General features: G+C 38.8%; 5 protein-coding genes, 1 long non-coding RNA gene and 1 pseudogene across 6 annotated transcripts; 2 read left to right on the top strand and 5 right to left on the bottom strand.

Moving 5' to 3' along the window:
- The first annotated feature begins 1,501 nt into the window (after nucleotides 1–1,501).
- LOC139783042 (superoxide dismutase [Cu-Zn]-like) lies at nucleotides 1,502–6,680 on the top strand. The gene is made up of 3 exons (XM_071722169.1): nucleotides 1,502–2,600; nucleotides 4,991–5,215; nucleotides 5,790–6,680. Exons 1-3 carry the CDS (start codon nucleotides 2,427–2,429, stop codon nucleotides 6,042–6,044), a joined length of 654 nt encoding a protein of 217 aa, XP_071578270.1. The 5' UTR covers nucleotides 1,502–2,426; the 3' UTR covers nucleotides 6,045–6,680.
- A 63-nt stretch (nucleotides 6,681–6,743) lies between these two features.
- On the bottom strand, nucleotides 6,744–8,403 carry LOC139783045 (uncharacterized). The gene is made up of 2 exons (XM_071722175.1): nucleotides 8,221–8,403; nucleotides 6,744–7,436 (listed from the first exon to the last, which is right to left on the bottom strand). Exons 1-2 carry the CDS (start codon nucleotides 8,345–8,347, stop codon nucleotides 7,192–7,194), a joined length of 372 nt encoding a protein of 123 aa, XP_071578276.1. The 5' UTR covers nucleotides 8,348–8,403; the 3' UTR covers nucleotides 6,744–7,191.
- Nucleotides 8,404–8,541: 138 nt separating this feature from the next.
- Nucleotides 8,542–10,417, bottom strand: Smd1 (small ribonucleoprotein particle protein SmD1). The gene is made up of 4 exons (XM_071722174.1): nucleotides 10,240–10,417; nucleotides 9,961–10,037; nucleotides 9,566–9,763; nucleotides 8,542–9,203 (listed from the first exon to the last, which is right to left on the bottom strand). Exons 1-4 carry the CDS (start codon nucleotides 10,251–10,253, stop codon nucleotides 9,121–9,123), a joined length of 372 nt encoding a protein of 123 aa, XP_071578275.1. The 5' UTR covers nucleotides 10,254–10,417; the 3' UTR covers nucleotides 8,542–9,120.
- Nucleotides 10,418–10,639: 222 nt separating this feature from the next.
- Nucleotides 10,640–12,434, bottom strand: Beg (malonyl-CoA-acyl carrier protein transacylase beg). Its single transcript, XM_071722168.1, has 2 exons — nucleotides 11,311–12,434; nucleotides 10,640–11,148 (listed from the first exon to the last, which is right to left on the bottom strand). The coding sequence occupies exons 1-2, from the start codon at nucleotides 12,147–12,149 to the stop codon at nucleotides 10,707–10,709; spliced, it is 1,281 nt and encodes a 426-aa protein (XP_071578269.1). The 5' UTR covers nucleotides 12,150–12,434; the 3' UTR covers nucleotides 10,640–10,706.
- Nucleotides 12,435–13,305: 871 nt separating this feature from the next.
- Nucleotides 13,306–17,208, bottom strand: LOC139783048 (probable ATP-dependent RNA helicase DDX49; annotated as a pseudogene).
- Nucleotides 17,209–17,893: 685 nt separating this feature from the next.
- Nucleotides 17,894–18,560, bottom strand: LOC139783040 (uncharacterized). Its single transcript, XR_011721099.1, has 2 exons — nucleotides 18,236–18,560; nucleotides 17,894–18,016 (listed from the first exon to the last, which is right to left on the bottom strand). It is a non-coding gene; the product is annotated as an uncharacterized lncRNA (long non-coding RNA).
- Nucleotides 18,561–22,092: 3,532 nt separating this feature from the next.
- On the top strand, nucleotides 22,093–23,549 carry LOC139783039 (pre-mRNA-splicing factor 38-like). The gene is made up of 3 exons (XM_071722167.1): nucleotides 22,093–22,290; nucleotides 22,629–22,996; nucleotides 23,079–23,549. Exons 1-3 carry the CDS (start codon nucleotides 22,127–22,129, stop codon nucleotides 23,462–23,464), a joined length of 918 nt encoding a protein of 305 aa, XP_071578268.1. The 5' UTR covers nucleotides 22,093–22,126; the 3' UTR covers nucleotides 23,465–23,549.
- Nucleotides 23,550–26,648: the final 3,099 nt, after the last annotated feature.

Below are 26,648 nucleotides of genomic sequence, written 5' to 3'. Positions count from 1 at the left end.
TTAATAAAAGCTTGCATTTTTATTAATTTTTAATTGTTTAATTTATAATTGTTGTTATTAAAATTACCAAGTTTATTTGATTATTTCAAATAATGTTTACAATATATAGTGGCGATTGCCATCAGTTTAATCGTTTCACGAAGGTCAACTCACGAAGGCAATCATCATCGCACGGTCGCACATCGGAAATGTTCGGATATAAATGCAGTTTTTTATTTTATTATAACGCTAAATGTGAAACAAGTTTTATTAGCATTATCTGCGGTTAAATATTTAATGTCATCTGGCTTCAAATTAATGGAGAATTATACTTAGCAAATTAATGACAACGCTCGCACTGTGCTCTGTCAATAGGTATTAATTAAGGCCTCTCGGATTTGTTTGCAGCTCAAATCTTATTAGGTACATACATTCGAAATCATTCATTAGAATTGTATCTCTCGCGATCCATCTTAAGGACGCCTACTATTTCTATCCGGCCGTGCTTGACCTACACTCGGATGTACCAGGTCTACAGCCTCCGCCTCGTGTTTCTTCTTTTCCTTTTCCTCTTCGTCCTCCTCCTCTTGCTCCCTCATCTTGCCATCTCTCGTTGTTTTCCACGGATGAGAGAATTTTATTGTCACACATAATCATAAATCATCATTTTAATGCGATTAAAAATACGTGCGATGGACGCAGCGCGTCGTCCGGTGCACTGCGTCGCATTTCCTGGGATCGGATTATGGCATCTTCGGAATTGAAGAACACTCCTCGTGGATCGTTAGCACGCATCATGAATACGCGTTACCGCGATTCCGCGACTGCGGCGACATACGGTTCTCGTTCTTGCATGCAAATGCGGATGATTGTAACTATGTAAGTAAAACTCGAATACCGCGTTTGGAATACTCAGAGAAAACGTGCAACGTGAAGCTCGCGTTTAATTTGTATGAATAATTCGCTAAACCTTCTGATAAAAATTTAATATAGCGTCGATATCAACAGTAAAGAATCGATTAATATTCATGGCAATATCGAATTTCCTGCACGAGACTCATTAGCTTTTTAATATTCAAATCAAGTACTGTTAATTAAAAATATATACTAATGTATTTTGCCGGCAGCGTTATTAATTATTCTATCAGTAACGTGGGATTCGAGTAACTCTATTGTTTTTTCCACGAGAACATCTATCACAAAATGTAATATACAGTTCTACATAAATTTTTAATCTCATTTAATTCCTCATTCAAAATTAAAAATATATTTTAGCCATATAGATAAAAGTCTACCAATTAATTATCACTCTGTCTTTTTTCTCTTCTCGATCTACATTTATTTTCAATATTTCTATAATTATACTGTTCCGAAATTAAACTACTCTTTGCTTTTGAATGACATTTTAAATTAAACGTAAATTATAGCAATACATCAATGCGTCGCAACATCAATGCGTCTACAACGCAATTAGTTTATTCTATTATTTTCTGTAATTTTACTCCTATTCGAATCAATTATACCGCCCTTAACGATGATGAGGTTCACGCAACAGCTGTTCCGGTTGGATAACCACGAAAGTTGTTCGTCCCGGTTTTTGCAGTTTTTCACCTTCGCTTTAGAGTTACTTAGATGACTGTGTCTAGATAATGCCCGCGGTATCAACCGCGAAGTATAAGCGATCCGTCAGCCCGCAGCGAGAGGTACCCGCGGGGCACGTCTCGCTTTCACTTGGCTGGTCTCGCGCGTGGGCCACGTGCATTGGAGAACTTCATGCGGCGGATGCATGTCGAGCACGGTGATCCACCGAACTGATGTATCTGAAAAGAGGAAGAAGGAGGGACCGGGCAACGGCGTTTCGCGTACGCAATCGCCGATCGGACCGATAGCGATTACGCGATCGCGAGACCGCGTCTCGTTAAATCGGTATCGCTCGTTCGCGATCGAGACCCCCTGGTGCCACAGCGCCCCTCGGCAGCTTGGCACCCAAGTACAACCTGCCTTGTCCTCGTCGTGACTCGCCGATGACGCAACGCATAAATACACGCCACGGGGAATCGAACCGGTGACTTCTAGTTCTACCTCTGCTGCTGCCGCTGCTGCTACTTCTTCATCTTCTTCTTTTCTTCTTCTTCTCCGAGAAGAGCAGTCTTCGAAGAGCGGTGGTCCCGGAGGCAGCTCCCTTGATCGGTACGGCTCCCGAGATCGTTATCGTGAGAAGTGGATGAATCTCGGGCTGCCAGATCTTGTGGCAATTGACTCGAGAAGGAGGAGGTAGTACAGCAGGGAGAAGGAGGAAGGAGAAACACACCAGGCAGACCTCGGAGAAGCCGTCGGGTCCTGCCGCCAGACTCGTTTTATCCTTCGATCGACTTGGAGGACTCCTCGCGAGGACCAAATCGCTACTAAATATTTCCGGTACGCCTTCGGGACTCCTGGCTCACAAGATGTGGCGGCTATTCATAGTGATCGGTATGATTGCGATCGCGAGGGCTGGGCCGTACGATAGGACAGCGGACTCACAATCAGTGAACGACAGGACGCTGTTCATCAGGAGTTTGCCGGGTTATCCTGGAACCAGAAGCGATCTCTATGAGGTCTACATGGAACCGTATTATTTTGTACGTATTTAAATTTTTTTTTTATGAATATGTGATAAATTTTTTTGACGTTATACGTAATTACGATGATTGAAAGACCTATTTTTCATACACACTATCTTTATTTTACATGCAATAATTTTATTTAATGTGTGACGGAATTTATCATTTTTATATAATTAATTACTGACAAGCTTGGAATTTGATATTAATCGTTTAATATTAATCGCTTATTAATCATTAAATTGTCGCAATATATATTTGTTTAATATAATTTAATTTCTGTAGATATATTGGATTGAAAAATCATTGTATTGTTACTGTAATATTATCATAATGTTTATGATAATTATGAAAAAATATTTTCAGTTTCCATTTTTGAGAGAAAATTTTAAGGTAAATGTATCATTGTCTGGACACGTACTTATGTCTAGATATTTTTATCATTTTAGTCCTTAAATAAGTTATGACGCGAATTAAAATCAAAGAATCAAAAATAGAAATATTTTTCTTGTATTGTATCTTTATCTTTGATTTTAATTCGCGCTATACTTATTTAAAAACGAAAGTGATAAAGATGTCCAGACATAGGTCTTGAGTGTCCCGGCATTGGTACATTTACCTTAAGTGACTAATGTTACGAATTCTTTATCACGGACTCACTTAAAAAAACGTTCTAATTCTTGATTAGATAATTGCTAACCATTAATTGATTTCGATCTTTTCACTTTGCATTTCCAACTGTTTCGAATCTCACACGAATCTTTATCGTGACCTGAAACGGATTACGTAATCTTGTGCGAAAATGTTCATTGAACATCCTTTCACTTTTCTCTCAAACTTTAACGGAGTTGCTCCTCTTATGTCGCCATTCATCGAACTTTGATTTCCCTTGATTAAACTCAGTACATAATTTCGCTGCTCGATATATGTGATTACTGTTGGATCTCAATGCTCGCGGTAATCAGTATCGTTATATTTATAGTCTTACGTGCAAATAACAGCCGTTACAAACATTTCCGCCGAACGTTATTGAAGTAGCAATCATCTGTCATTCGACATTATTTGCAAGACGGTGAAACGAGAATTGTATAGAATACAATAATTTATTATTCATATGGGTCCAGACGCATGAAGGAAAACGAGTTACATTAGCTCGTTTTTATTAATACATATTTTACAACGAAAATTTGCATCGATAAATCGAACGATATGTTTTTACATATTTGTTTGTTATTATACCATATTATTTACAGAAATAAAAATCCTATAAAAATCTCAGGCAATTTTTCTATTCTTGATAAAGAAAGTATATTAATATTTAATACTTTATTCAAATAAAAATATAAATGTATGAAAATGTAATAGTATTATACATTAACTCAATCTCGTTTAGCGTTGAGACGATAAGTACATCGTTTTAAACGACACTCCGTCCGCAGCAGCCTTCTCTTCGCGTGCATCTCGTGTAAATATTTACCATGCGCGTGACTTCTTCATCACTCTGCGACGAACGTGGCGATACAATTCATCGGTTCGTCCATCGCGGCGCGTCTCTATCATTAGTCATTAACTACATAGTCCATCTTTAATCCTCAGAAATTTGCATAATTAGCCATTAAGTTATTTAAACATCGCGAAGGACGCCGACTGGTGCGCGTCGTTATGCGACGAGGACGCTTTCACTACGAGTGATCGCTCTTCGCCTATGCCCCGTGCAATTCTAATAACGAAGCGGCGATTCACTTCGGCCGACCTTGCACGCAGTTTCTAGCCGCTTCATCGTCGCCGTAGATTATACCCCTGGTCGCATTGGTAATTGCAGATTTTACTCGTGAACCACAACCTCGCTTAAACAAAAAAGGAAAATAGATAAGACTCGACATCCGTACGAGTCGCGCGAGGTGAATCAAGGTGAGCGCGAGTGGCGCAACTCTAATACGATCCAGTTGATGGATCAAATTAGATAGGAAGCACACCGTTCCCGAGTACGCTACATAGTGTATCACTCGTACACGATTCGCGGACGCGTCATTATCAATTTCCGGTCTTCGCGTTCTCCCGCGGGACTCCGCTCGCGCGGTAGCATTTATGGATTAATCGAGCTATAATCGAGCTGTAACAAATTGCTTCCTCGTAGATCCTCGTAGGTCACGTAGATTTTCGTTCTACTCGGAGTCGCCAGTCTATGGATTTTTGATCGAAAACGTTATTTTTTTAGGACATTTTAATATTTTATATATAATTTATATTAGCGGCCAATTTTGCGTTATTTATTATCTCTTAAAAAAAAAGACGCTACTCGTCTATATATATTTGTCGAATAAAATCTTTTGTTACCTTTACTTTCGTTGACCTTTCTTGCCAATCTATTAACGTCTGAAATAATCGTGATCTTTTGTAATTTGCAGGCAGTCGGTCTGAAGGCCGTGGTGGAGATGAAAGCTCTCGGTGAGGATGGTTCGCCGGTTGACGGGGCTCGAGGGATGCTGACGTTGGAGCAGCATCCCGAAGGGGTCAGGGTCACGGGCACAATCACGGGGTTAAATCCGGGCTTACACGGATTCCACGTGCACGAAAAAGGGGATTTGAGGAAAGGTTGCAATTCGGCTGGCCCACATTTCAATCCGTACATGGTATGGTAACGACGGCATTGCGCGCAATTCTAAATTATGCGCAATCAGTTTATGATATGAATAAGCATTTTTCTCTCGTCATATGGAAGTATAATATGATACGAGTTTCATGTTACAACATCGTTTCTGCGCCTCTCTCCTCTCGTGTCAGCTGGTCTATAAAAATTATAAATTTATAAGTATTGCAGAGAGATTCACGTTGTGATATTATAAGAAATATAGACGGTAAAATTTTGCGAGATTCCTAAGCATGGGGGTCATGAAAAGTTATCTAAACTGTTTTTCTTCAGTCACCGCTTTCGCAAGTTAACTTTTCCAAGTTAACTTTTCTCGGCCTCTGAGAAAGCTAATTCGAAAGTCGAGAAAGTTAAATTTTCAGATTATTTCCCTTGAGTTCTGGGAAAAAAAAACTACATTACCGTTGCCACATTGAACTTTCTGAATGCAAATGCGACACGATTAGCAAAAATTGATAGCCTCGCGCCTCGCGAATTGAACCGTCGCGATCTCCCCCGATAACGCGCTCCCTCTCTCCGTTCTCCGTTACGGTAAACGAAGAACGATTACGTTTCAGGTGAATCACGGTGCACCGAGTGATCCGTTACGTCACGTCGGCGATCTCGGCAATATTGAGGTCGGGCAGGACGGAGTGGCGCAGATCGACGGCATGGATCACTATTTGAGCCTGGTAGGTGTTCGGGGTGCGATAGGTAGGGCTATGGTGATCCACGCAAAACCCGACGACCTCGGCCGTGGTGGAACCGAAGAGAGTCTGAAGACCGGATCGGCGGGCGAACGTGTCGCCTGCGGCGTTATCGGGTTCTTGTAAAAGGATTTTGGTGAAGGGCGAATTCGGCTATTGCATGCACTAAATACGCACTGAAAGCTTAATTCGCATAAAGAGATAATACTGCGTAGTACGCAGTATCCTTTGTATATACTTCAGTATACACAAGCAGACTTTGGTGAACAAGATGATACATATTTCTGACTGAAAATCAAATGTCATTTTCATCAGAAGTCAATCAGAATATCACTGCATCTTTTTGTAGTTTTATACGTTAATATTTTGATAACTATATTCCGAGTCTCGGCAGTCTTTGTTAAAATGCGTAGTTTAAAAAGGATTTATACAAAGGTTTCAATTATTGTAGATATTTATTACGTAATGTTTATTCATTTGTGTTATTAATGAAGACAGCATAAAAATTTGTTTTTAAACTGAATATACGTAAAATAAAACATAATCATGAACGTTATTCAAATAATACAATTATTATTCAGTTAAAAAGTAATCATTTGTAATATTCTTTATAGCTAAATTTGTGTACAACAGCCTGCAGATTGTGCGCACTAGTGCATCCGCCCAAAATCGCTAAAAGAGATGTTGCGTATCGCAACTTTGTTCATTACTAATTTAATTGCGTCCATTTGTACCGATCAATAAATCACGAATATAATCGAGCACCTATCAAATTTTATACATACACTTTCATTTAATCCTTCGCAACTTGGGAATTGGACCATGTTTGTTGTAACAAGATTTTATTGTAATAGCTTTCGATAGTCGAATAGTCGTCGATACATTTTTCGGTGAAGTAAATACGACAATATACAACATATAGCCAGACAAAATATAGGATCGTATATTAAAAACGCAATCAATGATTCTTGCTAAGCAATCAAAACTGCAAAGTCTCCGCGGATCTTTCAAGGATTGTATGCAGTTTATTTTTATACGCGCACAATATTATTACACAATTAAGGCGTGACTGAAGCGTCCATATAAGAGGAAGGAAGGAAGAAAAGGGTAAAATCGCAAGAACGAAACGTCGAATATTCTACACGGACGGATCGTTCGCTTCTTCTGGGGATCTCACAAGTACGGGAGTCCCGAGTGGTCCGAGGTAACAAGAACTCCGGACGCGGACTCTAGGGTAGAAGTTCGCTGAAACTGTGAAGTGGCGAATCTGCAGTTAGCTCGTCCTCGTCGACGGTGTTCCCGAATGCAGCAGGTACCCTAGGGGCTTCGGCGAAGCTCCGCGTATCTTCTCCACTGCCGACGGTCTTACAGGCTCGCCCATCTCCTCGAGGGCCTGCAACACCTTGGTCACCACTTCCGGCGGTGAGGTCCTCCTTGCTCCCGGCGCGTCCGGTCGATGCTGGAGGTCGTCCTGGCGTGGTTGCCTTGGCAGCCCGAACGTTTGCGGTTGGAAATGCACTGCGAGGATATTGAACCGTCCATTTAAGCACTTTATGTCTTGTCGTAAAGCTACCCCGGGTCTACAATATCGATCGCTTTTGCCCGGGCTTACGCCGTCAAGAACGCCGAGAGCGAGCCAAGACAATAAAATGATTTTTATTATTGCCAAGATTAATCGCCCACGATTTCTCGTTCGCTATTACGATACCGACAATTTGCAAACTACGACATATCTCGACAATATCTTCGAGTTAATTTACCACTTGAGATATATGTATAATACCATGAGATTTCTATAATTTTCTTATTTTTTAAATTTCTTGTCATTGATAAATAGTGATTATAGTTGATTGTAGTGATGCAAAATGATTCGATTCTTTATATTGTATAATAATTTAATTATTTTATTTAATATAATAAAAATACATAATAATATTAACAGAATTGATCAACTAGATAGTCTGTTATATGTAAAAATATAATTAAAAATTTTCAATATTATAATTCAAACTTTAACATTTTTTTTTCTCAATTTGGCGAATACTCAAATCAATTTTTCAGCTGTTAATTCGTCGATACATCCTGTATTTTTGTAGAAATTTAACAGTAAATTTTTTTCAAGTTACATAATTAGAGGCAAAGTTGTATAAACAAATCGTGTCAAAATAAATTGTGTAAAGAATTAAATGATCACTTTGCGCTCTGGCTATTTTTATTATACGGCAAAGTAACAGCTTTCCTCGTCAAATAAAGCGAACTTTTTAAAGAAATGCATTTCTCGCTACAACGGGGGTGACATTACTAGGAACATCCAGGACGTCGTAATCGGAAATGTCATCCAAATCATTTGCATCGAAACTGCGGCCGCATCTAATGACGAACTGTATGCAATCGATGATCAGCCTTTTTGATGATCTCCACATAATCATGCGCGAACATTTTGGGACGAGACCGTCGCGGGTGACGTGCAAGTTACATTGTGTCACGAGTCGTCGCGTTTCGTGTCACGTAAATGTTGACAGAAATGCTTGGACGAATACACGAGTGTACGTTGAAGTTCGTTAATGTGAGTATAACAAAAGTGAACTTACGCATTTAAATCTAATAATTGATGGAACATTGATTGCTTTGTCGATACTTTTTTATTCAGAAAGTCCTTGTTATTTAAATTAAATTACAGAGACACTCTTATCATTCTAATTTAATCGAATAGTAGTTTTACAATGGTATCACGTGATGAAATAAGTGTAATTTGTACTAGCGTGATTTTTGTAATTGTGAATTGTAATTTCTTTCAGGAAAATTTATAATTAATACTGTAAAATTCAAATTAATAGATTCAAATAACAAATTTTAATTAAGTTAAATGAATCGTATTACAATGAAAATCATAGGTAACTATACAGCAAATACATATGCGACTATATATGCTTGAAGGAAATCAATTTTACAAATCTTTCTTTGAGCATATCGAATAATAAAATTGAATATAAAATTAAAATATCGGAATGCCTGTATCAATGTATGCTAAATTTAAATCCGTTAAAAATAGATGTTCACGTTATCTTGAAACTTAGTATCATGGCTACATCGGGAGAATAGCTTCACATAGATACGTACTTATAAAATTAGCAGAATATTGATCGTTTTCACAAAGGTAGAAAAGTTTGTATATTGAAAGTGAAGAATACGTTGAATATCACTATCGTCTGCCCCTTCCTCTACCTCGGCCACCTCTACCACCCCTGCCACCCCTGGCGCCGCGTCCTCTGCCACGGGCAGCACCTACAAACAAATAGTATGATTAATAACTACAGAAAACTTTTGTTAATTGCGATAACTACAAAGAGATAGAAAATATCTCTTTGAAATACAGAGAGCTGATGTTAAAAACATAATCGGATTAATATTTATTGGATTAACCCTTTCAGTGCTGAATATTTTTATAAACAGATTGCGCGGAATACTCTACCATCTGTATCGCACTTCAGCACTAAAAATACTTTTGTTTATTATTAAAATCAGGCACGTAACATACTCATGTTTATTGAATTCAGCGAACACTGGAACTAATTCATAGCGTGCCATTTGCTGGATGTTTATACATACACAGCACTGAAAGATATATATTAATATGCTATATATACCTCTCGCAGCTTCCTTCTTCTTGGCCTTAGCCTTCGGCGTATCATCTATCAATAATGTTTCCAAGGGAAGAGAATCAGGCAAGATGTAATATCTAATATTGTTACCCCGTAAACTGAGAGTTTCTAACTGTATGGGATCACGATTCTTTATTGTCATTTTCACTGTTTTCAAGTGTGTATTCATTGCAACGTCGACACCTGCAACGAAATAATTTATAATTAATTCTACAACCACAATAATGTAATCTTGCTCTGTTAAATATTGAAAATTCTCAATTATGAAGTGATTTTTGCCGTATCACTGGTGTGATTAATTTTACACAGACAGTAGCCACACAGATTTCAATCTTTAACCTGATGCCAAGTCGTAATAACAAAACATTGCTTTGACGTACCTGTAATCGTGCCAGTAACTTGGGTCCCATTTTTCAATTCTATTGTCACAGTCTCGTGACTGAGTTTCATCAAAAATCTGCAAAAGCAACAAGACGTTATTCCTCCGAGAAATATCAACGTTTTCGCGCAAAAACATTTCAAGTATAGGTTAGGTTGCGCGCGAGTAATTGTTCCGAATTCTCACAGAAAGTATACAGACGAGTCATTGCACGCGTGAAAAATTCAATGTCCTCGCGACGTCTTTTTTTATTATATAAGTTTTCGCGTATCTCACGTACCTTACTAGCTTCATAATGCGGCTAGATTAATTGCTCTACAACGGACAATTCACCGATACCGGCGGATACCATGCGTGAAAACCAGGGACTCGCAGGAGTCGCAGGGACTCCAACCTTTTAGAAATAAGACGATTATTTTTGGCGCTGCAAACGCTTGGAGTGTCAATCGCGACTCGCGACCACGTATCGAGCCGAGTATTTATAATTTACAGTCGATAAACGAAATACATATTTGCTCATTCGCTAATAAAAATGTTCTGATGCTCTTGTCAAATTTATATTTAAATAGATTTTTAATAAATTTAAACACGTGTATTTTTCGTATTCAATATAATTTTGATCCTCTTTATTTTCACAAGTCCCAAGTCAATAGGAATAATAAAGTTAATCAACAAGTATATACAAAATAACATTGTCAAATGTATTCTCAGACTTCCTTTTAGCGCTGTCGAGAAATATAAAAGAGACTAGACGGCTATACAGTTTTCATGCGCCTTTGCATTAATTAACTTTAAGATCGTTGACATTCTTCCTCCCGATCCTACGTCGAAGGTTCGCGGAAAGTCGGTTCCCGGTGGTCTGTTGTACAGCAGCTGCATGCTCTGCTCCCACTTGACAGGCGACACGATTTGCTTCACCAAATATCTCTTAATTAACGACGGATTGCCATAGACGTGCCCCTTGCAATTGGAATAGACTTGACACCTAAAATCATTGAATTCTAACGTATGGAGCATCTTGCCGAAGGACTTGAGCGCCGGTTCCATCAATTTTGTGTGGAATGCGCCCGACACCGGCAGCCTGGTCAACTTGGAAAATCCATATTTCTTTGCGTTCTTTTCTATGTACTCGAGAGCCTGAGTATTCCCAGCCAGGATCTTCGATTGAGTGTACAAATATATTGCCACCCTACAACAATTCTTTCTATAATATCTAACATAATGCCACATCCCTATCAAGTATTTATAAATTATCACAAACTCAATTTCATAGTAATTCAAATCGATTACATGAAAAGTATGTAATGTGCAACAAGAAAACATTTTTACAAATGCATGAAACGATTCTTACTGACAAACTGGCACCTCTACGCCGCAATCTTGCGCCCACTTCTGAGCATCCTTGCACGCCTCCGTTACCGCAGCCTGTGGAGTACAGTTGATCGACAGCATTCCCTGAGGACACTTGTCAGAGGCGTACTGCATCGCGGCGCCTCTTACGGAGACCAATCTGATGCCATCCTCGAAGGGTAAAGCGCCTGAGAAGATCAGGGCAGTCAGTTCCCCTACGCTATAGCCCGCAGCTGCTTTACACGTTTCGAATACCCTGGGCCTTTCCTCGCGCAGTCGCTCCAGCGCAGCCAGCGAACTCACCACCGTGGCTGGCTGATTGAAGCGGGTCTGATCCAGCTTCTCCTGCGGACCATTCAGGCAGAGCTTCAGCAGATTGTAGTCCAGAATCTCGTTGGCTATCTCGAACAATTCTCTCGCCTGTGGAAAGCGCAAGTACTTCTGCACCGTGCCGACTTTAATGGTACCCTGTCCTGGAAAGAGCACGACGCAAGTGTCCAACGGATCGACCTTCGGCTTGGCGACTTCCTCCTCGACGGAGGTCGGGGCATCGGCCGGGTAGGGGCTCGTTGCCCAACTTGTATCCTGGGCATCGCTGTAAGTGGCAGCCTCCTTCAGGAGGCGAGAAACATTCTCCTCGCCCGAGGGAATCTCGACGTCGCTTGCGACAGGTTTGTCCTGCGACTCGCCGGTATTCAACTCACCGCTACTCTCGTTTTTCATGGCAGCGGAGTCGGAGAATTTGTTTACCTGTCTCAGGGACAACAAACGACTCAGGCAGGGAGCCGTTTTACCGGACAGAGCTCGTTGGAGCATCGTCAGATTCGTCAGTGACAGCATTGCAATTGACGACGTTAATTCGAGATGTATTCCAATCGCGGCTGTCAGTTTATATGTTTATATTTATCGTTAATTCTAACGTCAGATTGCGATCACGTGTGTCGCATGCCTATTCTACATAGTACATAACCATACAATAACATGCACGGGACGCACGACGCACGCCCGACGCCGAGAAAACTGGACTCTGGAGAAAACGCTGTCGAGAATAGACTGCCAAACTGTGATCCAGTGGCAGTCCAGTGGTGTCTCTCATTGACTAATCCGGTTCTTGGACAAGTTAATCACGCCACAGAATCAGCTGACTAGCGCGTCAGTGCGCAGGGGATTCGTATATGTCCGTCATTTTAAAAATTCTAAATAATAAACATTTCTTCTTCTTTAATAGATTTCTGTCATCGGACGCGTTTAGCACAGGCTTTTAATGCCTGTGTAGGTCTTATAATATTATTTATTTCTAGTATAATTTGTAATATTACATTAATATTATTAATAACATTATTTAGGTTTCATAATATTTAAACAAAAACATTGCATTTAGCACGAGCTTTCAACGGTTGTACAGATTTTATAATATTATATATTGTAATATTTTACTTATAATTTAATTTAATATCATTATTTGAGTTTTGTAATATTTATAAAAACATCAAACGCTTCAAGTGTTAAAAAAATTTAAACATAAAAAATACATAAAAACATTAACAACATTAAACATTTTTTATATTTTATTTATAATTTATAGGTATACTAGATTGAACTACAAAGTATTTCTGTTTATTAGAGTAAAATATACGTGTCTGAATTACAAGTAAACGTGTCGTCGTATATCGAGAGCTCGACAAGAAGAACCCAGAATAAAAAAGTGTAGAGTGGGAGCAACTTAACGATTTAGAATATTTAGCAATGCCATCTGGCTTAATTACAGAGTAACCTTTTCTCAACAGAGTAGTTATACCAAGTTTGACGAAACAAAAATAAAACGTTAAAAACGTCTTTAAAAACAATAAAAAAAAAAACATATCTTAGGGCCGATATCACATATTTTTATACATTTATCTTTGAAGTAATTATGCACTTAGTACAATGTGCATTATTACTTATTATTATTTAAATATAAATTATAAATGTGGTGCAATTTGGGTGCAACATAACGTATTTTTACTTTTTTTTTTCTTTAATGAATTAATACAACTATGGTAAAAAGATAACAGTAGTATTACTTATCATTGTATCACAAGTTATACGAACAGGCATAATGTATGTTGTACATTTGGTGTTTTTTATTACATATATTATATATTAGGTTGTGTGTGTTTTAACACAAACCGTTGTGTCTCAAGAAACTTAAAATTTTTGTTTCTTCGCTCTTTTCTCTTCCTACGTTCCTCTCTCTCCTCCTTCCAGGTATCTACCTCATCCGGAAGTTGCATTCCTCCTTCGAATTCTTCTAAAATTAACTTTTTTTGTTTATAGATCATTTTCTTTTCGTAAAAATCAGTTTCATCCAATTTGATTTCCGCTTCCCGTTTTGCCACCGATATTTGCGTCAAGATTGTAACGATTTCCTTGTCTAACATCAATTAAGGGATCAGATGTGATTTTGAGCCATCTTTATTGAAAAAAAAAGAAACGCAAAATAGGACATGTACTCACCGTCTACTTTGTATTCCGTTAATTTAGTACCTATGGCATCTTCGATCGCGTGCAATAATTTGATATCGTGTGGAGTTATCAAGCTTATCGCCATACCGTTTTTACCTGCGCGAGCTGTTCTACCGACTCTATGAATGTATTCCTTCGGTACATTCGGTATTGTATGATTAATGACTAATTCCACCGTGGGAATATCGAGGCCTCTCGCCGCGACATTGGTAGCAATTAATATCTGTACGTGGTTTGACTTGAACTTGTTTAGCGCCTGCTAAACGTTCCTTTTGCTTAATCATCGCGTGAAGAGCCACGTTCGTAAATCCAACATCATTCAACGTCATTGATAATAATTGACAGTGTCTAAATACAACACAAAATAATAATATATAAATTAGATCTAGATACGTAATCTTTGAAGGATCTTTTATGTTACGTGACAAGAGCAATTGTATTCTTTACTTGCAAGTATCCGTGAATATCATGATGGAACCATTTTTATCGGTGGCGCGAAATGTTCTAATTACTTCTATCAGATACGAATCAAGCACATCCTTAGGACACAACACGTAACGTTGATCCAATTCCTTTACTGTGGCAATACCAGCGTCATCTTCCTCTTGCCACGTAAAAACCTAGAAAAGTTGTCATTTTCATTCCTGCTAGCCGTAATGTAACATAACATACAGTTGTTTTATCGAGATATACCTTATCAGAAGCTATTTGCTGCACTTTGTCAAGAGCGTCTGTCATTGTAGCGCTAAAGAACAATACTTGTTTCTGCTTGGGTAATGCAGCAAAAATTTTCTTAAGCTGTTCATCAAAATGGCCACCGAGCAGTCTATCAGCCTCGTCCAACACTAAAAATTTGATCTTCTGCAGGGAGAACGTATCGCAACTGTCCAAATGATCTGCTAGTCGACCCGGTGTAGCTACAACTATATGTGGCTGTTTCGACAATTCCAATCCTTGTGCCACCATATCCATGCCACCAACAATCACACATTTTTTCAGGTTGATAGCCTTGCCAATAGCAGCAAACTGATCAGCAATCTAAAATAATTCCATTAAATATAATAAGATTTATTATAATTAACCGCAAGCATGGCTGTTTTGTACAAATATCAGATCGTTCCAAGAGTAATACAATTAATTTAAATAAACATAATAGAACTACTAAAAGTTCTGATAAATTAGATATTTGTTATTTCTTTCTCTCTTCCTTTCCATCTTTCTAGTAAATTTTCTATCCTTTGCTTACGATACCATACATGTACAATGCAGTACACAATCAAAATTATTCTCTATTATTTTTAAGTATATAAAATTACTACGTTACTTATGAGATGATCTGACAAATCTCACAAATATAAAACAATTTATATTGCAAGTAACGACAATAAGAAAGTAAAATTTATCACCTGAAAAGGTAGTTCCCTCGTTGGCGTTAACACAAGAGCAAATATACCATATGGATCCTCGCATAATTTTTGCAAAACAGGCAGGGCAAATGCTAGAGTTTTGCCACTACCGGTCTTGGCGCAGCCTATGCAATCTTTGCCCGTCAGTATTTGAGGAATGCAATTCTGCTGAATCGGCGTTGGCTTTTTTAAACCTATTAGAGAGGGAAACAAACAAATAGCTGTATAGTTTCGTCAATTTCGCAAAGTTTAACGTCCTGAATATTATTCGATATGATCATTCCTTGTAACTCTTTATAACCATTGAACATTTTCTGGAAAAACATGTTTCTTCGTAAATTATTTTTGTAGAAAATTACTGAAAAGTAACGAAAATAATTGTCGAAGTAAACATATAACTAACTACTAGATTTGGCTTCGGATTGGAGCCATGTTGTACTTGATTTAGAATCCGACATTCTGTGAATATTTTAATTTATTAAATTGTTCGTCACCCTAATGAAATGAACTGAAATGTTCACGAAACGTACGATTCTAAACCAAAAAGAACATGGCTCTAATCCGAAAGTCAAACCTAGTGATACAGTATATTCACCGCGATGAAACATCGCAAAAGCCAGAAATATCAGACATAACTAATTTTTGGAAAACAGCAAATAATAAGAAATAATTTATTTTGAACGGATTATTACACGAGAGAAATAAATACATAGCGATACATGAGAAATAAATTGTATTTTAACTCTGTTGTTTTCAGTAAATTACTTATGTATTGTGTATGCTGTGTAATTTTCAAACTATTTTCACTGACAATATCATTTAAAATATTATATTACGTGAAATATGAATGCTTTATTAAATGTAAGTAATCGCGCGCGACACTCTCACTGCGCGCGCATAACTTTTCCTTTTCAATGTATTAGGTATACACTATTAGGAAATATAAACATGCAGTTGTTTGTTTAATATTGTGATAATATTAATACCTACTTGTGTATATTCCTATGCACTATATAATTGCAATATGCTTTACAATTGTGTAAAACGTTATTTTTGAATTATAATTTTTTATTAATTGTCGAATTGTCAAATTAACAAGTGTTTAAATTTTTTTCATAACGGAAGAGATTACCGTTTTTCATTTAGAAAATGAAAAACAGAATTATTATTGTAAAAATAATATTTTTCCTATATAATTTTACTATATTTATTTGCTATTATCAGAGTAAAAAGTAGACAAATATACTCTAAATATACTAATATATATACTAACAGAATATTTTTTAATTTTCTATTTGGGACAAATAATTTAATTTTTAATTCAATTTTTCTTGTATTAATTACAAGTTATTTTTCTTAATTCCTAACGAAACTTCGAAGAAAGAGGTAGACATATGTTGGCAAAGAGTGTATTTCTATTATTCGTTTATCATTTACGCTTCTTCTATTCTTTATTTCTTTAATTATTTTACATCTTTTTATGTATAACAGAATGTATTTCCATTTACAGATTTATTTACAGGTACGAAAAGAAACATACGAGCGGCGAGTACGATTCTCGCGGCTGGCGGCATTAGCTATAGCTTTAGCGAGAAAGAAAGAGACAGCAGAATGTATGTCTGCATTCTTCTACCGCCGAAGCTGGTAGAAATCGGTCCGAGTTTCGGTTTAAGCCAATCAACTTGCAGCTCTTACAGAAAAGCAGCAGTTTCATTGGCTTAAACCGAAACTCGGACCGATTTCTAGTATCGTGTACACAAGGCTTTAGTGAGGTACCACAGAGTGAGGTACTTTCGCTCGGACTTCGGAGTTATGCTAAATGCTGCGTTCCCGAGATTATTTACACGCTTAACTTTATAAGCGTGATGTCATTTATAGACAAGATTTTTTACACGCTTATTTCCCCACGCATCCCTACGTTAAAACTCACCGACACCGATGCGCAGAAGCGGAGCTGTATCTGCAACGTTGCTACGATGATTCTGTAACAATCAAACATATAGGTAATCCAGATTAGAGCAGGGAAGAAAAGAGACAGTCTTTATTTCGAAAAATAATTACCGAAGGTAAAACACGGAATTCTGTATTTCTTTTAATTAAATAAATTTAATAAAAAAACACGTTTAATTTCTTGAAAGTATACTCTATTTACTGAACACAAGAATTCAAAATAGAATTTAAAAAATTAAACTCTTTTTTAATTTCTACTCTCTGACTATCTTTACTATTCGATTGAAAAACCAATTGGTTAAACTTTCCGCGAAAGACACAATATGTATAAACCAATTATATTTACCGCATGTTGTTCGGCCGGCGCCTGATGCCTCTTCCAGGCCTCCACCTCCTCTCAGGCTGCTCGGGATGTCACTCGTGTTCCCTCGATGCGAAGATGATGCTCCTTCCCGCGCGGATATTTTCTGTAACATAAAAATAATCGAATCGATTAAATACGTGTCACGCGCATCGAACATCTTATTCGTTATTCAGATTAATATTATATTTTAAATTACTTCTTCGAAAAAGGTTTCTACGTTAGAATCAACTTGAATCAAATTTTTCAAAATATTTTTTTTTATTAATTTAAATTCCGAAACACGGTTTAATGTAGGAACTGAATAAGCACAAAGAGGGATTCTATAATATCTTTAAAAAAAAATGAAAAGTAACACTTACCAGAAGTGTTGGTACGCCGATGCCCGATGCCTATCCTAGGCCTCCACCTCCTCTCAGGCTGCTCGGGATGTCACTCGTGTTCCCTCGATGCGAAGATGATGCTCCTTCCCGCGCGGATATTTTCTGTAACATAAAAATAATCGAATCGATTAAATACGTGTCACGCGCATCGAACATCTTATTCGTTATTCAGATTAATATTATATTTTAAATTACTTCTTCGAAAAAGGTTTCTACGTTAGAATCAACTTGAATCAAATTTTTCAAAATATTTTTTTTTACTAATTTAAATTCCGAAACACGGTTTAATGTAGGAATTAATGTAGTTTATGAGTTTTTTACCAGAAGTGTTGGTACGCCGATGCCCGATGCCTATCCTAGGCCTCCTCCTCCTCTCAGGCTGCTCGGGATGTCAGCTTCGCAGGATTCCCTCGCTGCTCCGACGTTATCTTCTGCGTCGTTATTTTCTGAAACAAATGAACGATTCGATTAAAGGTGCGTTCGGGGAGACGCTATTAGCGCTGACAACGTCATTCTATCTCTGTTACTTACTGAAAGTTGAACAAAGACAGAGCACGCTTATAGCGCTAAAAGCGCGCTCCCCGTAAGTAACTTTGTAAGCGTGGTGTCGTTCAGCAGACACGACGCGACGCGATTACTTAAACGGCTAACTAACTTTCGCGGCCCGTGGGTGTCGCTAAGCAGACACGACGCGACGCGATTACTTAAACGGCTAACTAACTTTCGCGGCCCGTGGGTGTCGCTAAGCAGACACGACGCGACGCGATTACTTAAACGGCTAACTAACTTTCGCGGCCCGTGGGTGTCGCTAAGCAGACACGACGCGACGCGATTACTTAAACGGCTAACTAACTTTCGCGGCCCGTGGGTGTCGCTAAGCAGACACGACGCGACGCGATTACTTAAACGGCTAACTAACTTTCGCGGCCCGTGGGTGTCGCTAAGCAGACACGACGCGACGCGATTACTTAAACGGCTAACTAACTTTCGCGGCCCGTGGGTGTCGCTAAGCAGACACGACGCGACGCGATTACTTAAACGGCTAACTAACTTTCGCGGCCCGTGGGTGTCGCTAAGCAGACACGACGCGACGCGATTACTTAAACGGCTAACTAACTTTCGCGGCCCGTGGGTGTCGCTAAGCAGACACGACGCGACGCGATTACTTAAACGGCTAACTAACTTTCGCGGCCCGTGGGTGTCGCTAAGCAGACACGACGCGACGCGATTACTTAAACGGCTAACTAACTTTCGCGGCCCGTGGGTGTCGCTAAGCAGACACGACGCGACGCGATTACTTAAACGGCTAACTAACTTTCGCGGCCCGTGGGTGTCGCTAAGCAGACACGACGCGACGCGATTACTTAAACGGCTAACTAACTTTCGCGGCCCGTGGGTGTCGCTAAGCAGACACGACGCGACGCGATTACTTAAACGGCTAACTAACTTTCGCGGCCCGTGGGTGTCGCTAAGCAGACACGACGCGACGCGATTACTTAAACGGCTAACTAACTTTCGCGGCCCGTGGGTGTCGCTAAGCAGACACGACGCGACGCGATTACTTAAACGGCTAACTAACTTTCGCGGCCCGTGGGTGTCGCTAAGCAGACACGACGCGACGCGATTACTTAAACGGCTAACTAACTTTCGCGGCCCGTGGGTGTCGCTAAGCAGACACGACGCGACGCGATTACTTAAACGGCTAACTAACTTTCGCGGCCCGTGGGTGTCGCTAAGCAGACACGACGCGACGCGATTACTTAAACGGCTAACTAACTTTCGCGGCCCGTGGGTGTCGCTAAGCAGACACGACGCGACGCGATTACTTAAACGGCTAACTAACTTTCGCGGCCCGTGGGTGTCGCTAAGCAGACACGACGCGACGCGATTACTTAAACGGCTAACTAACTTTCGCGGCCCGTGGGTGTCGCTAAGCAGACACGACGCGACGCGATTACTTAAACGGCTAACTAACTTTCGCGGCCCGTGGGTGTCGCTAAGCAGACACGACGCGACGCGATTACTTAAACGGCTAACTAACTTTCGCGGCCCGTGGGTGTCGCTAAGCAGACACGACGCGACGCGATTACTTAAACGGCTAACTAACTTTCGCGGCCCGTGGGTGTCGCTAAGCAGACACGACGCGACGCGATTACTTAAACGGCTAACTAACTTTCGCGGCCCGTGGGTGTCGCTAAGCAGACACGACGCGACGCGATTACTTAACGGCTAACTAACTTTCGCGGCCCGTGGGTGTCGCTAAGCAGACACGACGCGACGCGATTACTTAAACGGCTAACTAACTTTCGCGGCCCGTGGGTGTCGCTAAGCAGACACGACGCGACGCGATTACTTAAACGGCTAACTAACTTTCGCGGCCCGTGGGTGTCGCTAAGCAGACACGACGCGACGCGATTACTTAAACGGCTAACTAACTTTCGCGGCCCGTGGGTGTCGCTAAGCAGACACGACGCGACGCGATTACTTAAACGGCTAACTAACTTTCGCGGCCGTGGGTGTCGCTAAGCAGACACGACGGCAAAGCAGACACGACGCGACGCGATTACTTAAACGGCTAACTAACTTTCGCGGCCCGTGGGTGTCGCTAAGCAGACACGACGCGACGCGATTACTTAAACGGCTAACTAACTTTCGCGGCCCGTGGGTGTCGCTAAGCAGACACGACGCGACGCGATTACTTAAACGGCTAACTAACTTTCGCGGCCCGTGGGTGTCGCTAAGCAGACACGACGCGACGCGATTACTTAAACGGCTAACTAACTTTCGCGGCCCGTGGGTGTCGCTAAGCAGACACGACGCGACGCGATTACTTAAACGGCTAACTAACTTTCGCGGCCCGTGGGTGTCGCTAAGCAGACACGACGCGACGCGATTACTTAAACGGCTAACTAACTTTCGCGGCCCGTGGGTGTCGCTAAGCAGACACGACGCGACGCGATTACTTAAACGGCTAACTAACTTTCGCGGCCCGTGGGTGTCGCTAAGCAGACACGACGCGACGCGATTACTTAAACGGCTAACTAACTTTCGCGGCCCGTGGGTGTCGCTAAGCAGACACGACGCGACGCGATTACTTAAACGGCTAACTAACTTTCGCGGCCCGTGGGTGTCGCTAAGCAGACACGACGCGACGCGATTACTTAAACGGCTAACTAACTTTCGCGGCCGGGGGTGTCGCTACGCAGACAACGCGACGGGAGCGCCGGACCCCATTGTACCCTTCACTCCCAGCGAACTGGGAGGAGGGTACGGTGTGCTCTTAGACCCTGTACCTCCCCACCGGGCCCTCCCTTCGGTAAAGCCGAAGGTACTGCCCCAGTGGATCGTTGATACAGGGAGCCCTCTCACCACTGCAAAGTGGCACACCACGAGAGGGAGATTTTTTACACGCTTAACTTTATAAGCGTGATGTCATTTATAGACAAGGTTTTTTACACGCTTAACTTTATAAGCGTGATGTCTTTTGCAGACAAGATTTTTTACACGCTTAACTTTATAAGCGCTTATAAAGTTAAGCGTGTAAAAAATCTTGTCTGCAAAAGACATCACGCTTATAAAGTTAAGCGTGTAAAAAATCTTGTCTATAAATGACATCACGCTTATAAAGTTAAGCGTGTAATACACGCTTAATGTAAGATATAAAATTAAAATAGTATAAAATTATATATGTATAATTCTATATGTATACATACATAAGGTATTATACATATATAATTTCTTTTTATATTAATAAAAGACTAATATAATATCGATAAAATCAATAAAAAATAAAATAATTATATATATTATTTTTTAATTTGTATATTATAATAATCTTATTAACAGTCTTTTCTAATAGTTTGAGAAAGTTCTCAAAGACATCAATATTATATTTTTTTTAAATAAAAAATCAATATCTTTCTCCTAAAATTCTATGTATAAAATTATATGTAGAATACCTATATATAAAATCTTAATTCTGATTACGTTAAATATTAATAAAAATAAATTTCTTAAATAATTACTGCGAAATGTGCGCGTATTATCAACAAATGAGTTTGAAACAAAGTTTTATCGATCGCGCAAAGTATATTTTCGGCGAATCGGCGTCCTCTGGTGACTACCGATTGAAGATTCGTGACAATCTGGCTGCTGGCAATTCGTAGCAGATGGTAGATGGTAGCAGAACAATAGCGGAATAGAATTCGAAAAATGGCAAACCGCACGGTGAAAGATGCTAGGTCTATTCGCGGGACAAATCCGCAATATTTGGTCGAGAAGATCATCAGATCCCGGATATACGATTCTAAATACTGGAAGGAAGAATGTTTCGCTTTGACCGCCGAACTGTTGGTCGACAAAGCAATGGAGTTAAGGTTAGTAAAAGCAAAATATAACCTCTACAAATACAGGATGAATGTAAAATCTTAGTACAAGCGAGAACAAGGTAATTTCTAGAATAATTTTTTTTGTACGAGGCTTCGTTTTTTAGATAGGCTTCGGTTTTGAAAATCTATCAAGTACACTTGACATCGTCACTGATTATGTCAAGTGTACTTGATAGATTTTCTAAGGCCTAGAATAAAACGTTATTTTACAATTTCGACTTATTTTGGCACGAGGAATCACCTTGTTCTTGCTCGTACTACGATTTTGTACCCATATATATGAGTGAGAAGTTTTTCTCTAGTCTCACTTATATTTATTCTTTCAGATTTATAGGAGGGGTATACGGCGGCAATGTAAAGCCTACGCCATTTCTCTGTCTCATATTGAAAATGCTTCAAATACAGCCTGAGAAAGACATCATAGTCGAATTTATAAAGAACGAGGAGTATAAGTACGTTCGGGCTTTGGGTGCATTGTATATGAGACTGACTGGTTCTTCCCAGGACTGTTACAAATACCTTGAACCATTATTCAACGATAGCAGAAAGCTCAGAATGCAGAACAAGCAAGGCGTATTCGAGCTCATATACATGGACGAATTCATCGACACCCTTCTCAGAGAAGAGAGGTCTTGCGACGTTATTTTACCGAGAATTCAAAAAAGACACGTTTTAGAAGAAAATAATGAACTAGGTACGTTATTTGAGTATATTTTCTTGAGTATATTACTTTTATTTAGCCAACCTTCTGTTATATGTTTACTTATGTTACACAGAAGCGAAGATATCGGCATTGGAAGACGATATGGATGATGGCATCGAATCGTCAGAGGAAGAAGAGATTGCACCAATTAAAGAACTGCCACGCAAGAGGCCGGATGATCACGAACGAGACAGAGACCGTCACAGAGATAGGGACAAGAGGCATTCCCGATCCGAGAAGAAATCCGAGAAGGAAAAGCCAAGATCGAGAAGTAGGGAGAGAGATAGAGACAGGAGAGAACGTAAACGCAGCAAATCGCCGAAATCTCACTCGTCGTCGCACAAAGATAAGGACAGGGACAGAGATCGCCATAGAAGAGACGATAGAGAGAGGGAGAGAGAACGAGAGAGAGAAAGGGATCGAGATCGTAGAAGAGAACGCGAAAGAGCTAGACATTAAAGTATGGTAATATGGAAAATGGTCTTGACGAATTTATATAAACTTACCGAGGCAAGAAATAAATCAATTGGTTATCTTGCGTCAATTCTTTTTATGCTCTTATCAATGTTCGTGTATTTTTTAACGCCGGTGTATATAACATTTACAAGAATTCAGTATTAAAATTACAACATGCACCCGGAATCAAATCCGTTGTAACATATTTAAATCTATGTACATTTTCACATTATTTTTCACATTAATTAAATTGCGTACATTCAAGATATCTCATTAATTCCTGATTACACGAAAACGTTCGAAATGCGTGTATATTATACTAACATATTGTCCAATTGATAGAAATATAACTTAACTTATTATATGTATTGATAAGTGACAGTGACATCTAATTATGCGATATTTATTATTAATTATCAACATAAAATTACGAAGCTTACAAAGGAAAGGATATAAAATAAGAAGAGAAAGTATTCAATTCGCGTTTTAATTTAAGATATTTCGTGTTATACGCGCTTCGATTTCGTGTAATCCAGTTTACATAAATTAGATATAGACAATTCAAGTAGATTATACTTATACAATTTTATGCAATTAATTTTATACAACTTTCGCAGACAGAATATATCGTTTTGTACATAAAACACTGCGAAAGAAAATTAGGGTCTTTTCACTTTTTGTCAGTAAATTGCCTATTTTTAAACTGTAATTACTCAGTGAATAATTAAAAAAGTTTAAAAAAGGTTTTACAGAGCAAACTCTCTACTATAAGATGCTTTTGTCCAATTTTCACTCAGGTTAATACTCAAAGGCGTGGTCAGCTTTGAATAAGAACGTATTTGAGATATCCAAAATTTTGAAATCTGTAGTCTTCCACCGCCTAACAAAAAATTGGCGAACATAATCATTAATACCATCTCAAAGTACGAACTTTGCCCTTTCAAATAAAAAAAAAAACTTTGTCCTACGCCGATTATTTAGCGAGATATCGCAATTAAAGTAATCTCTGTTTTTTTTATGATTTCAGCACGATATCGCCAGCATTTGCGTAACCTGATGTGCACCACGGGGAGGGTGCTCGGTCGGATTTTGCACATCATGTATGTATGTGTATATGGAGTGTACATGTGTACATGTAGAGGTTCTTTTTAGTAAGAAGTGTTGTCACTCTTTGCCGTATTACCTCGCGCAATCTTGATCTCATATTGATGCATTTTTTTACATCAGATTGAAAATTTATTCAAAATTTAACGCAGTGCCTCTTTAATCTGATGTAAAAAAATGCATCAATATGAAATCAAGATTGCGCGATGCGTGTGCCTATGGCAAAAAAAATGGCAACACTTTTTACTAAAAAAAACCGCTACATGTACACACGTACACATGTACACTCCATATACACATACATACATGATGTGCAAAATTTTACTGAGCAACATGCCCGTGGTGCACATCAGGTTACGCAAATGCCGGCGGTATCGTGTTAGCACGACTAAAATCGTAAAAAAACAGGGGTTATTTTAAATTGCGATATCTCGCTAAATAATCGGCGTAGGACAGTTTTTTTTTTTCATTTAAAAGGGCAAAGTCCGTACTTTGAGATGGAATTATTGATTATGTTCGCCAATTATTTTGTTAGGCGGTGGAAGACTGTAAGTTTCAAGAGTTTGAATATCTCAAATATGTCCTTATATTTAAAACTGTCCACGCCTTTGAGTATGAACCTGAGTTGAACAAAAGCACCTTATAATAGAGAGTTTTTCCTGTAAAACCTTTTTTTTAACTTGTTTTTACGTTAATTATTCGCTGAGTAATTACAGTTTAAAAATCGGCAAAAATTTACTGACAAAAAGTGATCCCCTAATTTTTTTGAGCAGTGTATTTTTAACCTTTTATTATTAGATATATCTTTATACAAATAAATTTGAATTTTTTTAAATTATAAAGAAAATTATAAATTTCTTTTCATTGTTAAATCACCCCCTTCCCCCCGATTCCTACCTACCCGTATCCCTACCTACTTGTATGCTTACTTATTCATTCCCTACCTAGATTTCTCAAAATTATAATTAACTAAGTTTCCTTCTATTGTTGAAAACCACACCCCTATATACCTACCCGATTTTTATTTAATTTTTACCTACCTACCCGATTTTTATCTAATTTTTATCCGTATTCCTACCTACCCGTATCTTTATCTAGTATACCTTATCTAGTATATTAGTTACCCGAATCGTGCGCGAATTTAATATTAAATCAGGACCGTTTAGGAGTTTTAGTGTAAGTTTAAATTACGTGGGCTAGGGATTTTTAATTCGAGACGGCATCTTTCCGTCTCTGATTATATGCAATCGCACGTAAGAAAACCTTATAGGTTTACCTTTATATAAGTATTTTTTATACTTTGATTGGTGATGTGCACACCAACCTACCTTGTAAAATCCTCTTCGTCTTCTTTTTTCTGGCCAGAATAGACTCACCTTTTGTAGAACCTGGCCATATCCTGGCTTTATACAGCCAGAAATCGACAAGAAGGAGAAATACTCCTGTTGCCGGCAATAAGCGTAAGATTTTACGCTTTTGTATGTACGATGCGCGAAACACGAACGCGTCGCGAAGGGGACCATCACATTAATTACTCAATTAAATATGGAATTAACCAATTAACAATAATAATAATAACTCAATTGTATATACAAATTAATTGCGCATTTATTGTTTACACGCGTTATTTATTCGTATTAAAATATATCCAGTAATTAAAATACATATCCGATTGGAAACAAATCTGAATTTGAAAAAAAATCTATATGTCGACAGCGTTTTGATTTAAAGAGATTCGATCGCAATTATGAAATTTATAATATTAACTTTATAATATAAACAATAAAACTAATTTGAAAATAAACAGATCCGCCATTTGATAAAATCTAAAGCCCATAATATACGTATTTTCATCGATTCGAACGACTTAATATTGCTGAATCTCATCAAGAAACATGCAACGATGAGAAATTCAGATGAATGACGTAAGATCCGAAAAGGATAATAAAAATCCCACACACACCACGATTAGAATTGATAATAATAATCACTTTGTACTTTGCAAATTATTAAGATTACTTTTTATATAATATATTGTTTCAAAATCATTTTTTAAGCGAGATGAAACTGATTGATTCTATTA

This window comes from Temnothorax nylanderi, unplaced genomic scaffold (genome assembly GCF_030848795.1).
Source record: "Temnothorax nylanderi isolate EJ_2023f unplaced genomic scaffold, tnyl_v1.0 TNYL_tig0464_pilon, whole genome shotgun sequence".
NCBI classification, from domain to species: Eukaryota; Metazoa; Arthropoda; class Insecta; order Hymenoptera; family Formicidae; genus Temnothorax; species Temnothorax nylanderi.
The sequence above is the reverse complement of the archived record's forward strand: the minus strand, read 5'-3'. Positions and strand labels throughout refer to the sequence as shown.